Source organism: Acipenser ruthenus, chromosome 3 (assembly GCF_902713425.1).
Source record: "Acipenser ruthenus chromosome 3, fAciRut3.2 maternal haplotype, whole genome shotgun sequence".
Classification (NCBI taxonomy): domain Eukaryota; kingdom Metazoa; phylum Chordata; class Actinopteri; order Acipenseriformes; family Acipenseridae; genus Acipenser; species Acipenser ruthenus.
In genome coordinates this window covers 81,710,193-81,723,979 of record NC_081191.1, presented here as the reverse complement: position 1 = coordinate 81,723,979, position 13,787 = coordinate 81,710,193, and the positions used below count along the sequence as shown (strand labels likewise).

General features: G+C 37.5%; 1 protein-coding gene across 1 annotated transcript; it reads right to left on the bottom strand.

Annotated features, from left to right (window-relative positions):
- Positions 1-1,232: 1,232 nt before the first annotated feature.
- Positions 1,233-13,154, bottom strand: LOC117435655 (deubiquitinating protein VCPIP1-like). The gene is made up of 3 exons (XM_034058994.3): positions 10,239-13,154; positions 6,917-7,003; positions 1,233-5,739 (listed from the first exon to the last, which is right to left on the bottom strand). Exons 1-3 carry the CDS (start codon positions 12,892-12,894, stop codon positions 4,880-4,882), a joined length of 3,603 nt encoding a protein of 1,200 aa, XP_033914885.3. The 5' UTR covers positions 12,895-13,154; the 3' UTR covers positions 1,233-4,879.
- Positions 13,155-13,787: the final 633 nt, after the last annotated feature.

The window sequence follows — 13,787 nt, the reverse complement described above, 5'->3', positions numbered from 1 at the left end:
TACTACACCTTTAAGTGTGTATTAGAGGAAAGCATACAAAGTGGACACTCCCAGTGACATGATTGATGTTTTGCTGCATTTGTTTTTCAAGTATTCTTTTCATTGTTTAAAAATAAAACATGTGAATTGAAAGCTCATGAATGTTGAGGGTCAGTGGCACTGGCTACACTCAACCATCGACTTCCTGACCTGAACATCATTTCCATTTCCTGGGCTTCTCTTAATTTCTTAGCAGACACTAAGGCAGGGGTTCTACCGAATGTGGAGTTTTGTGATGTGGACTAAGATCACAAAACTAATTTCATTTTGTGAGCTGAGCTGGATTCAAACTTAAAGACATTAGGGGTTAATTGCAGCATACCTATAGTTTAGACCACTTCAAGCAGAATAACTTTGGGACTAGGAAATCCCAATTGAACAGAGTTAGTCCCAATTGCAGCTCACTAATCAGAAGATCCAGCTAATTAGTTTACCTGATTCGATCAAGGGAACCACCATCCCCATCAGCTAATCAACTTTTGCAATGTTCCAATTAGTATCATCAATGTTACCAATGTTAGTCTGAGCAAGTGGATCAAACTCACTTAATCCCCTTGTTAGGCTCATCGAATGCAGTAAACTTGGGACGCTGCAATTGTTTTTCTGCACCACCTAGCCCCCCACTTGATTCCATCCATGTTACCTTAAATTAAACTTGCTAGATTTTTTATATTGCCTATCACCACATAGGGATATCCACATTTAAAATGTAAAATCATGCATAAATCAGGGTCAGCTAAAAGCACGTTGCTATGGTGCAAAATACAACAACGTGTATCTGTAGTACTCTTCTTATCTGAAAAATAAAGTTTGGAAAATGAATTAAAAAAATATTATATTTAAATACTGGTTGCAATCGACCATTACAAGTCAGCTTTCAACAATGACTTTCAATGTAAGTGTGCCACTAGATTATTTTATCAGACGTTCTTAAACAAACACAGAAAGTATGCAGTTTATTTGTGCAAAGACTCATCGTGGTGTAAAACTGAGAAAAAATGAGTGACACAACCAAAAACATAAAATCATTGCAGGCTTCAAGATGTGTAAGCGAGGCTTTTTTCCCCCACCCTTTAACGTTTTAAGAAGTGCTCTTCAAAATACAAAATACTTTATGATAATAAGTATAGTCTAAGATAATTAATATATGCAGTAACAAATACGCAGTGTAATAAAACACAATGCAACCTGTGTGTGAAGCATTTTACTTTATTTCACTAGTTGAAAATTCATCACACATGCCGACAGCAATGCCTTAGTAACTTCAATTATTTTATTAGCAAACAAAGAAAGAAACAAAAAAAAATCACAACTTCAGTTTCTGTACAAATCAAAATATAGTACAATATATACTATTATAATACACTGGTTTTACATTACAGATAATTAGTACAGCAGTCACAAAGCGAAACCAACTTCAGTTTGTTGAAAATAACCAGTGTTGCCCGGACTAGGCAAGTATACTACCATCTTTTTTTCTTCTTCTTTGAACGGACGATAATAAACTATATTCTAGAGCTGAACTATTTATACACACACTATCACAGCCTATGTATACATAATCTAACAGCATTCTCTCTTAGAAAGAAAGTGCTCTCAATCGCTATATCTTTTGGACAAAACCCCTATACAATAAACTTCAAATTAAATTGAATGAAATTAATCAAAAAATTTAAATCTCTGCAGCTTTTCAATTATTGCTCAGCATCCATCCTAAATGTTCAATGGGAATTCCAAGTTGTAAAGATCATATGCACAACTTTCCTACAGTGTTTAAATTCAGATTGTAACTGCACAGTTACTGGAGTGGTTTATATTAGGCATGCTGTAAAAGGATGTAAAGTCTCCTCAATGCTAACCAACATTTTCATGCTAATTGAGGCCATTATGATATTCATACTGGCAGCTATCCTTGAAGATTTAGATCTGTTATATTTAAAAGCACCATGTTTTAAAACAAGCAAGTCTGATTTTAAGAGTGTCCCATTTTACACTTGTGATTTTTGGCAGCTTTACCTTATGTGTTCTTTAAGTAAAATAAGTTACAGTAAAAGTAACATACAATTTTTTAACAACTTTTTCAAATACGGTACTAAGTGCATCACATGTGGTACATCACTTTAGTGGTTTATATCCAACTGACAACATCTTAAGGCAGCAAAAGAAAAATGAATCTACTAAAAATTATTTAAAAGTAAAATGTGTAGCATTGATTTTTAACCATGACATGTTCTGCCAGAATATATATAAATAAATGTACATTTCGGGATAGCCTTCCTTTTTTGAGAGGAAGAGGTGTTACAGTACTATTTAATTATAAACCTTGTCATCTGTTTTAAAGTTCAGAAAAAAAACATGTTTCTTTATCAGAGAAGTATTTTAACTTTCATTACACCTGAATTAAATTTCCTGTTTGTAAACCCGAGCTACTGTCTAAAAAAAAATAAAAAAAAAATAATAATAATAATAATAATAATAATAATAATAATAATAATAATAATAATAATAATAATAAAACATATATTGTAAAACTTTCCGGTGTTTAAGTGCATAACATGTTTTGAGAAAAATGAATTTTGGGGAAAAAAATAAAGAACAGGACAAAATCCACTTAAGGTTAAACTAGTTTTGCTGTTAAATTTGCATTGTGAATTGAATTCAAATCATAGTTAAAGCCAGACAGTTAAACAGCAGCAAAAACACAAAATGTAAGGTATTTGGTACAGAATTAAAAATATATATTTAAAACAAAGTGGTAATTTTGCTCCAAGATTGCGGTGAGCTGGTTTATGACTAAAAGGTATTTTTACAATATTTCAGTGCAAATCAATTAGAAAGTTCTAATTGTTCATTGTAAAATTGTTTTACATTTTGATGTGATTGGTTGTGTATGTATCATGAATATTAAAATACAGATTTTTCAAAACTATATATTTTGTCAGTTAAAATGTTCTTGCTCTTCTGAGCCAGCATATAATAGTTAAGAGATTGTTTTGTTTTTCGTGCAATATGTATTGACTACTATTTTGTGCAGACTGTTTGTCACAGGTCAGATTTAATGTATGATGTAATACTACATGAAAGCTGTATCTCCCTGTTGCAAGTTAGTTTTTAACTCAATGGGCAAGACAGCATGATCTGACAGTCTTTGATAGAGTTTATAGTCGTGCCTGGTGGTGATGTTTCATGAGGAACAGTCTGATATTGCAGCTGATTTCCATCCCTGATTTCCTTGAAGTAATAAGAGACCGTAATCAATGATCAAGTATAACCTTGATACAATTTAAACACCTTGCAAACTAATGTAAAAACAGGAAATATTTTGTTTTATCACAGATTATTGTTTAATCATGTGTTTAATCATGTTGGAAACAACAGTTTTTTTTAACATAAACTGCTTTGTGAAGATGCTGGCAAAATGAATATTCTTTCCACAATAATCTATAAATAAGTGGGTCTGGGTCTCCTTCAATTCTCAATGAACAACACTGGTACTGAAATGTAAACAAGTCTATGCAAAACGATCAAACTTCAGCTTGTTATAAGTTTTTCAAGATAGCACTATAAGACATTATACAGTTTACCTTCTGCTATTCTACCCAGTAAGATTTCTGACCAGCAAACTGATCTGCATTAAGGTAATTTTGCACATATCCAGAGAAAGCACTTTTTTTTTTTTTTTTTTTTTATCCTTTCGAATGCATACTCAGACAAGGACTCCTACTTAAAGATACTGAATAAGGTAACTGTGTGGTCCCCTACTACTTCTTCATTAATCCAGTGTGTAGAAAACTATTTATATTCTTTTGTCACTGTTGTGTTTTCTTCAATGGTAATATCTTTACACCAAGCACAAAACAGCAACAACTATTTATAAGTACATACAAGCCATGCGTGTATATGGTTTAAAAGAAAATTATTTCTTTAAAAGCTAAGTTCTGTGCTGTATGGTTTATAAAAAATAAAAAAAAGCAGATTCTATTTTTTTTTCTGTCATTTTAAATGTGTACTAAATGAAGTAGAGGTTATCTCTACACACCTGAATGTTTTCTGTCGACTCCAGGCTTTAAAATCCCAAAAAGTATTTAACAAGCAGTTCCTCTTTTAGTCAAATTCTATCACCAAATATGTGACCTTAGTACCCTCAACTCTTAAAGAGTATTTTTTTTTAGGAATTAAGACTCAGATACCTGAGTTCCAGATCATGAACCCCACCCATAGAAGAGGTTTTTCACAGTGTTCAGCTCTGGCCAACAGTTTTGCATCACCCTATAGAATTAACTAATTTTGCTTCATAAAGTCGAATTAAACCAGTTGAATAATGGTATGTTAACATATTGAATTCCATATAATTTTGTAGTTTTACATATGCTTAACAAAAAACTGACAAATTGAAAAATGTGACATTTCGAAATCTAAATCTGGTTTCCGGTAGACTTTTGCAATATAATTTTGTAGTTTCTTTAATTACACGATGTCAAATAAAATATCTAAATTATGTTCATAGGTTTATTTTTTTTGTTTTGTTTTTTTTAATTCTGGCTCAAGCCCAAAATTCTAGGTGATGCAAAACTTTTGGCCATAGCTGTATGTCCTATTTACAGGAATTTCAGAATCAGCCTGTGGTAGCAGAAAGGCAGAAGCTGTCATATGCACAACCAATCTTATACTTGCTGTCATGCAGTAAACAGAGATAAAATAAGGAATCCCTATATTTTAATACAACCTGATGAACTTACTACGACAAGCCTCCTTAATACAGACTAGCCTATGCAAGTATCATTGTATTCGTATGATTTCTCTTTCTGCACCATAAAAGGTTTGTAGACCACCTTTCTAATCAAGAGTGATCCATTGGCTCAGTAGCACCTGTCAGCTCTGTGTCCTGGCTATCCATTTCTTCCAGTTCCTCACTGATGACATTTCTCTCCTGAGCTCTACTCGCAGAAGCAGTGGGAAGTGTCATTTCCACAAGATCTGCTATGCCAATAGCAGCCACTTCCATGCCATGAACAGACTCTGTCACACTCGCCGGGGCATTTTCTGTCCTACTTGCTGAGTTTCCAGCATCCGGTTTCCTTGGAGCAGGGTCGGCAAGTAGGGAATCCCCTACGTTTTGCTCCCGCAAATGTTTATCCATTGAGGCCTGAATGGAAGAAACCATTTCTTGCAGCTTTTTACGCTGGGCCTCAATCACGTTTGGGTCCAGGTTCCTTCCATCTTTCAGAGTCACAAACCCGGGAGCCATACGGATAAGCTCTTTGGCGTCATCAGAAATTTCAGTCAGGGAAGCCCCTTGCTTAGAAACACTAGCGCTCAAATCTACCCCGCTGCTGTGCTTTCTAGAGATTTGCTTTTCTCTCGACTTCTGGTCTGGAGGAGAGCTGCCAGACGCAGTTCCTAGAGAATGTCCTTTTCCCTGAAAAGCCATTACATTGTGTGGCTGCTCAGATTTCTTCCTCACCACACCTCCACTCCCAAGTTTAAGCACGCCATGCGAGGGACTACCCTCTCTGCTTCTTGAGGCAACCTCTGACTGGAGCTGATTTAAGGCCTCTTTCACCAGGTCTTCAACATCAGGACCTACTGGAAAATGTCCTGCAGCATCCACGCACAATTCTAACCGGTCTTCCGCTGCATTGAATACAAAGGTCTTACCAGGGATGTGGGGTAAAGTGCAATGCTTACCATCCACAAGACCTGCAGAACAAAAGACAGCACGTTAACTAATGTTGGTTTAAGTTATTATGGAAATAATCATATTGATTCTCTTTGAGGTTGAAGTATTGGTAACTAAAACCTATCCTAGTGCTGAATCCACGCTTAGTTATTTTCCATCCTACAGATTTAGAAAGGTTTCCTGTTTTTCTTGAGACATGTATGTAAGTTACTGTGTTCAAGAACAGGAACCAAAAATATGTACTTACCAACAAAACCAAAAAATATACTTATCAACAAAACTCAATTCAATTTAAATGCCCAATTTGAAATAATTCCTAAAAAAACATGCATTTCAAAATAAAAACTACATAACATGAATGATCGCATTCTAAAATGATCATGGCTAGCAACACACAAGTGTTTGTCTCACAATTATGTTGTTAAGTTAGAAATTTGACCAAATCACAATAAATATCTTGGTATCCTTAGCAATGAGAGCTAAAGAGAGAAACACATGAAGAGTAAGACAGGTAATGTAGCTACAGTGGTTTTGCTATACCTGACCTTGACAGAATTCAGTTCTCCTGCGCTTTCTGCACTGCTATCCTGCATCTTAATGAATATTAAAACAAAGCAGCAAATAGAAAAACACAACAGGCCATTTGTAATTTGCCTTCTAGCTGACTCGGCTCTCCCCTTACAGAGAAGCTCAAAAAACTGAGCCAGAAAAAAAAGGTCACAACTCTGTTACGGTCTGCTATCTGCATTGAGTCCACATAATAATATTTGAGCATGTTTTGAACAAACGTCACTCTTTAGAATAGAGTGTCCAAATTATTTTAAGTACATATGATCAATAAACTTGGGATAGCTGAAAGAAAATGCAAGATAGCAGTTGATACTTTTGCAATAATTACAACAAAAGCTTTTCAGTAGACCAATTTATTTTTTAAGACTGTGCTGTATATAGTATAATGGTTCTCAAACTTTTCGTTGTACAGGGCAGCCCTCCAAGCACCATATGGCCCACAGAATCCAGTGCCTGATCCTTTTATAAGAGGTAAACTACTGTTACAAAGCAATAAATGACAGAATTGAGATTGGGAGGTTTATACTTTGCAGGGTGTAACACAAACCGTTTCCTGGGCTGTAGGTTAAGAAACATTTAATGTCTCAAGCAAGAAAGAATTCTAAGTAATTTAAATTAAAAGAGTACCCATGTCTTTCTTCATAATGTTGTGAAACACTCCACCATGCTGAAACAAGTGAGGCAGCTTTTTTGCATAAGACCAAACATCTTCTCCTGTAAAACACAAAATACAGCAAGTTAATACACAGGAATATCAAAATGAAAAATGAACAATAATGTAACTTGCAAATAGACTGGCAGAATGGAAAACTAATAATCTTTATCGTTAATGTTCAGTTATATTGTACTGGATACTGCAGCATATGAAGGGGGTCTGAAGAGGCTCTATCTTTGTAATTTTGCAATAAATAGCTGCAAGAGGGAAGCTGGCAATGTATCCAGCACAGCAGCATAACAGAATGTACCAGAAACTACCAGCATGGACACGCTTAAATCTGGTTCCTAGAGTTTCATTCATCAGTTCAGTCAAGAAAGGAAGTACTCAGCCTTTCAGAACTGGTGTAGGAAACTGTAAAACCAGTACCAAACACTTTAGTTTTTAGTTTAGTTTTTGGCTTTGCTTACTATGGAAACCTCTTTACATTTTAATTGTCTCTGCTATCATTGTAGCAGCTTTTAAACAGTACCAAAAAACTAAAACTGTGGTAACAGTGTCTATTTATTGTAACAATGTATACAATTCTTTATCACAGTTGATGTTTGTTTTGGTATTTGGTACATTGTTTAAAAGACGCTACACTATAAAGACAGCAGCTCCAGAGTGAAAATGTAATCCTAGTGCAGGGATGGAAATAAGACTCCAATTGCATAGCAATTTGATCCAATCCTGGTTTTACTAGGAGTTTAATAAGACACACCTGAGCTTCTTACCTACTGTGGCTAATGAAGCTTGTAGTAAAACCTGGAATGGGTGAAACTGCAATAATTCGAAGTCTTATTTCCATCCCTTTGTGTCAAAACAAAAATGGTTTCTCCTGTAGCTTTTCTTCGGCAATTCAATCAAGTAGGATGTGAAGTGTCCAGAAATAGTCTGATAATTTTATTACAGTACACTGCTGGTTCATTCCTGCCCTTAAACATATTTGTAGTTGTATTTCCTCTGGGCACTTATTTTCTTGAATGCACTGCATCCCTTATACTATAGTCAATTACTAAAACTATAGTAGCCATTACACCAAATCCTATTTTAATGCCCATCGCTCAATTAGATATTTTACAGTTTTGTTTATTGTGCTTTAACACTGTTTGTTTTCCTAAAAGGTTTTCTGCAAGTCTGATACATAATAGGTCTGCAGCAGTTGCATCGAAGACTTTAAAATAAAACAACTTTACAAAGTGTAAAAACATGTACCGTATTTATGACTTGAAATTCAGCAAGGGGCCAAAATACTGAGCTTACACTGAAACATGGACTGCATGTGCAACTTGCAGTGCATTACCCATCAGTAACCACTTACACAGCCTTTATCATACTGGCCTCTCTGGGTTGATTATAAACTTGTACACACTTGCTAAGGAATCACAGAAAAGGGTTTCAGTGTCTTAGCTGGAATTTAATAATGTCTAACCCTGGGTCGTCTATCCTCTTAACATCCACTTGCAATATTTAATTAAATTAATCACGTCACTTTTCCTGATACACAAAATGTTAAATACATGTTAAAATAATCTTTTCTATTTGAGCTTTAATATACTTTTGACATCCCAGTGAATATAATGCATTCTTTTAAACATTCTATTTTAGACACTTAATATGTACTACAGTAATGCAGCCTATCACCCAAAGACAGTCCACTAGGGCCCATTACAGAGTTTGGCAATTGTTTCCAGGGTTTCTGTTGTACCTCAACACTGTGAAAGCCCATCAAAGTTTACATTTAATACACTTTGTGTGTGTGTTTTTTTTGGTTTTTTTTTAAACTTTTGTTTTTGTCTTTTCTTTTTAAAAACCAAAACATATAAAAGTGGATGCAGTGCAAAAAATAAATATTATTGAAGTACACAAAATATAGTTCAAACTAATTTAAATGTTGGTTTTGCTAACTGAATCCACACTGTAATTGACTGTGAATATTTTTGAAAACTGTTTGAAAAAATTCATATAAAAACATTCAGTATATATTTTTATGAACCAAAATGACTACCAGTATCTCTCTGCATTTTACTTGAGTATACAGTATACTGAGACCACTGGATAGGGTCCTGTAAACTTCAAGCTGGTAAACATAACATTGTACCTCTGTAAAAAGGCTTCAAAGTCACTCTTCTCTCAGAATCCTAGACTACAAGACCTGGCATGTCATTATCTCTGTATTTCCAATTGTATTTGTTTTTTGAGATGTTGTTGTTAATAATACTTTTGCCCTAGAAAAACAATGTTTAATGTCAAAAGGCATTTTAAAAAAGTGTCTTTAGTAGCCAATTCTCCACCGTTCTGTAAGTAGCCATCATAAACTCTGGGGACCAAAACACTCACACAAGAAAATGTATGAAAACGATGATAATAAAATATGCAGCGTTGGGTAAGTTACTTATTAAAAGTAATCAGTTACAGTGATATTTTTTCGTTTGGTCAGGACAGTCTTGTTTTGAACTGGTTGTCTATCTCAACATTGTATTTTAAAACAGTAACGCTTAATTATAAACAAGACCTACTGTTACCAAATTCAGGCTCAGCCTTTTACTTACTAATGCAACCTTTGGTAATTCACTTGATGTTATCCTCCTTTTCACTCTGGAACATTCACAGCAAATGACAGTACATGCTGATGCTTACTGTAAATTGATTTAGACATAAAAGGTGGTCTGAGCAATTTATCCGAGCCTATATCTTGGCACTATTTTATATAAAAAAGTATAAAATGTCTGTACCAATATGCATTTGGAAATTAGATGAATACTTGCTAATACTGCCATGTCACGACTCTGGAAGCCATTAACATACAGATTGCTATTTCAGTATGAAGACCTTTGGCAAATCCAAAATATAGCCTAATGATTCATCATTTAGCTTTAAGCACTATCATGTATCTGACACCCACAGGCTTGACCGAAATTACTGATTTCCAGTTCATTTTAACTTGCACCACACTGGACAAAAATAAAATGGTGTAAAATTACAGACATAATTTCCTTATCAATAGACTTGGGCATTGAAAAATATGTTCAAGTTTTTTTGGGCTGCTAAAAAAATGACCTGGTGGAATAAACCATGACACGAATTTGATGCAGCCATTCAAGGATTTTCTGGTATTTCAGAAATGTGTCGGTTGATTTGATTACTGCTTGTTACAAAAATACGTAACACAAACACATGTACTGTAAGCTTCCCATTTTAAAGGACAGTAATAATATAATAGTATTAACAACAACAACAATAATAACTTACCCATTAAGGTTGCCAAAAGGCAGAGTGAAGACATCTCCAGATCAATGTGGTCCTGGAGTTCTCTGGAAGTAATTCTGCTCGAACTTGCTGGCTCCTCACTCCTGACGGAATGGAGTAAAGATGTAGACATGGATGTGGAAGCTGTGTGGGATGCTGCTTCCTCCTCCTCCTCCTCCCTGGGGTCCTTTAGAATCTCCACGGTCACCCTGTCACCATGCTGCAGCGGCACAGGCTCATTCTCCATTCCCTCTTTTGGGGGGGAGAGCTCCTTGGGAGGGAAACCATAGCGGATGCACTGCAGGGCTGGAGGGACACTAAATTCTTTGGCAATGCTATTCTGCAGCTGGGAAAAGGTTGTCCCTGTCTGGAGCGTCAGCATGGCCTGCCGGCCATCAGTGGTGGTTACACGGATCTTCTTTTCCTTGCTAGATTTGGGGGAGTAGGGGGCTTTGGTGGGGGTGACTGGAGCAGAGGAGAGTCCATCTCGGGCTGGTCCAGGGGAGGTTGACCTAGCCTGTCCCTTTTGCACTTGTTTCAACTTGTCAGTTCTTTTTTTCTGCATTACAGAAGCATGCTCTGCGATGCTCTGCTGTACGCTGCGCTCTGCCTTGCTCATGTTAAGCTCCTCCTTGTGCAGCGTCTTTGCTTTCTGCCCAGTTAAGATTATTTTTGTTGGTGGCTGCACATCCACATCTACTTGCCCCTCTTGCACATCCTCAAGCCTCTGAGCATGTGCCCCATCAATGGAAACAGGGGTGTATTCATCTGGGTTCTTTTTGGCTGTGTGATTTAAAATGGTGTTCACCACCTTCTGGACTAGGATCTCGCTCCCAAACTCCCCAGGGAAATGTTTGGTGACTAGCTTCATTGCAACATCATAAACATTGCTGTTTAATGATGGCTCAATTTCGTATTGGAACCAGTAAACAGTTTCCCTCACTACTCGTCCGCTCCACTCCAAGGTGATAGGAAAGGCCTCAGGCAGGTTATCATATTCCTTCCCGTCCCAGAAATGCTTGAACCCACAGCCGCACTTGCCTCCATGGGACCTAGTATTAGTTCTGTCTCCATCCAAGTAAACAACAGAGCCATCCCCCCGGATGTGGCGCACAGAGGTGCCGTGGCAATAATTGCAGGAATTCAAATGGCTTGACTTGTAGTCAGGCATAAGAACATCCTTTACAGGGTCATAAGAGCACACCAGGTTGTTCAGAGGAAAGCTGTAGTTTTTGTCAGCCCTGAGTTGCTCATGTGTGGTTTTGGCCAGGTTATATAGCTTTCCGCCTGGGGCTAGCCACTCTGGAGGCACGTGAAGCTCTGAAAGTGCATTACAGATCAAGCACCGGTGAAGGCGGTTTTCCATCACTGCTTTTCTGGCAGCCTCAGTAACTTCTTCAGGCTGGACTCCTATTACACCAGTCCTCCTGTACACATACTGATTTACGTCTGCCACCAGTGAAGGGTGGATGGCATGCTTGTCCATGAAGACCTCTTCCATTGAATGAACCAGTCTCATCAGATATTTATCCTGCAGGCTTCTGTCCCCTCCAATTATACAGCTCCCATCTGCCTCTAATTTGATGTACTTTTTAATAAGTTCTTGTGGGACTCCCCAGGCTTTGGGGAGCAGCCTCGGAGGCAGTTTAGGTAAAGAAGCATTCTTAATTCCAACAAGAGGAATGTAATGGTTGCGACCCGAGCTGCTCCAGGCGATACAGATTGGCTTGTTAAACTGCCCGTCCTTTCCCATGCACTTTTCTTCAGGCACCAGTCCAGGCAGAAAAGTAGCAGAGTAATCACCAGAGCTTCTCATTCCACTCAGAGAATCCAACAGGATGATAGGCCGGTGCAGCACATTTGCCAGTCCAAAAATATGAATATTCCGCAGTCCCAGTGGTACCCCCTCAGGTGGGACAAACAAGGGGTCACACTCATTGATGATGTCTTCCCATTCAGCTGCATCAATAAAGTCTTGAAAAAGTGCATTATAGCGATCTAAGTTTTCCTTGAAATTCTGTTTCAAGTTCTCCCGTAAAGCATGCCAGAATAGCTCTCTACCCACAAGTGCCCTGGACACAGCATGGACCAAGCAGTGGCCATCTCCATCAACATGCACAGGGATCAGGCACTCTTGATTCCCATTGGCTTTCTTTATCTCCTCCAGAGTGTCCTGCAAGTAAATAAGGCTCCCTGAACGATCTTTGCCATAGCCAACAGTACTCACATGCTCCTGTTCAATTAGAAATGCCCTATCCCCCAAAAGAGAACAGTCAAACATTTCTCCCTGGTTCATTTCCCTCAATAGCTTGGCTTTCCCTGTTTGTTTATCCATGCCATACCTGGTGAGAATTGGAGACAGCAGCTTACAGTGGTAGTTGGACAGTCCCATCACTTTCACCAACTCGGTCCCCTTTTTGGGGGCACCCGTCACCCCAAGTAGAGCGTTTCTGAGCAGATTGTGAAGCACCACGTCCGGGTCGGTGACTTCTTCCACATTTTGGAGGTTCTTCTGTTCATGGCGCTGTCCGCACTCGGTACATTCAATACTAACAGAGCCATAAGCAGGGAAAAACAACCTCGCCTGGCACTTTGGATCTGGGCAGGTACCAGACAAAATATGCTTGTCCTTTTTCTTCGAACCCTGCTGAAGCGACATTTTTTCTTAAAACAATTGTTACGCGCTGTGTTTAAAAATTCATTCTAACGGGCTAACAGGGGATTTATCAATTTTGTTTTACCTTACGCAGTTGTCACTGTTACAGGACCCCAAAACACGGAAGCTGTTCTTTTTTTCCCATCGACTTTTCACTGTGTGTTTAGGAACGTAACGGACCGTCCATCTTCCTAGGAAATCTGGGGATTGTAGTTTAAAAAACCACAAGGCGCTCCTCTCAGTGCTTGCAAAAATGACATACATGTATTCCAGAACTACATTTCCCAGAATCCAGTACGACACTAATTCAAAGACACCGACGCTTGAAGGCAGTCGGGAATCGTAGTTACTTCTGTCAGAGAACTTCTATTTATTCTACAAAAAACGAACATAAATACTACAACTACCAAGTCTTAAACAGTCCATGGGTTTGTTTACCTATTTTGTTACATGAATGGCCCGGAAGATATAGAAAATGTGAACCGTGGCTGAATAAAAAAGTTTTAGGTTTCTAATTGTACACTGAAAAAATATAAGTAACTTGCAGATGTGATGTACGTGTCTTCTAATTGATAGTTGTTTGTTTTTACAAAAAAAATAACTGCATCTCGTTTAGCTTCCAATAATAAGTAATTTGGATGTGCAGAGACCCAGTCGCAGAAAACGAATTTAAATATTGCAAATTTGACATAATGCTGCTGCATAATACACTGTAGTGTAGTTTGGAATAATTATCCGACAATGATTGTGCTTTGTTGGAACCTCGTTTATTTTTCCAGTGTATAAATAGAAAAGGTTTCAAGGATGAAAACCAGCCGGTCTTCATTTTTCTACTGCGGTTGAGCGATTCAATTTGAAAGGAGCCAGTGTTCGATGTTTTTTCATTACTGTTCTTG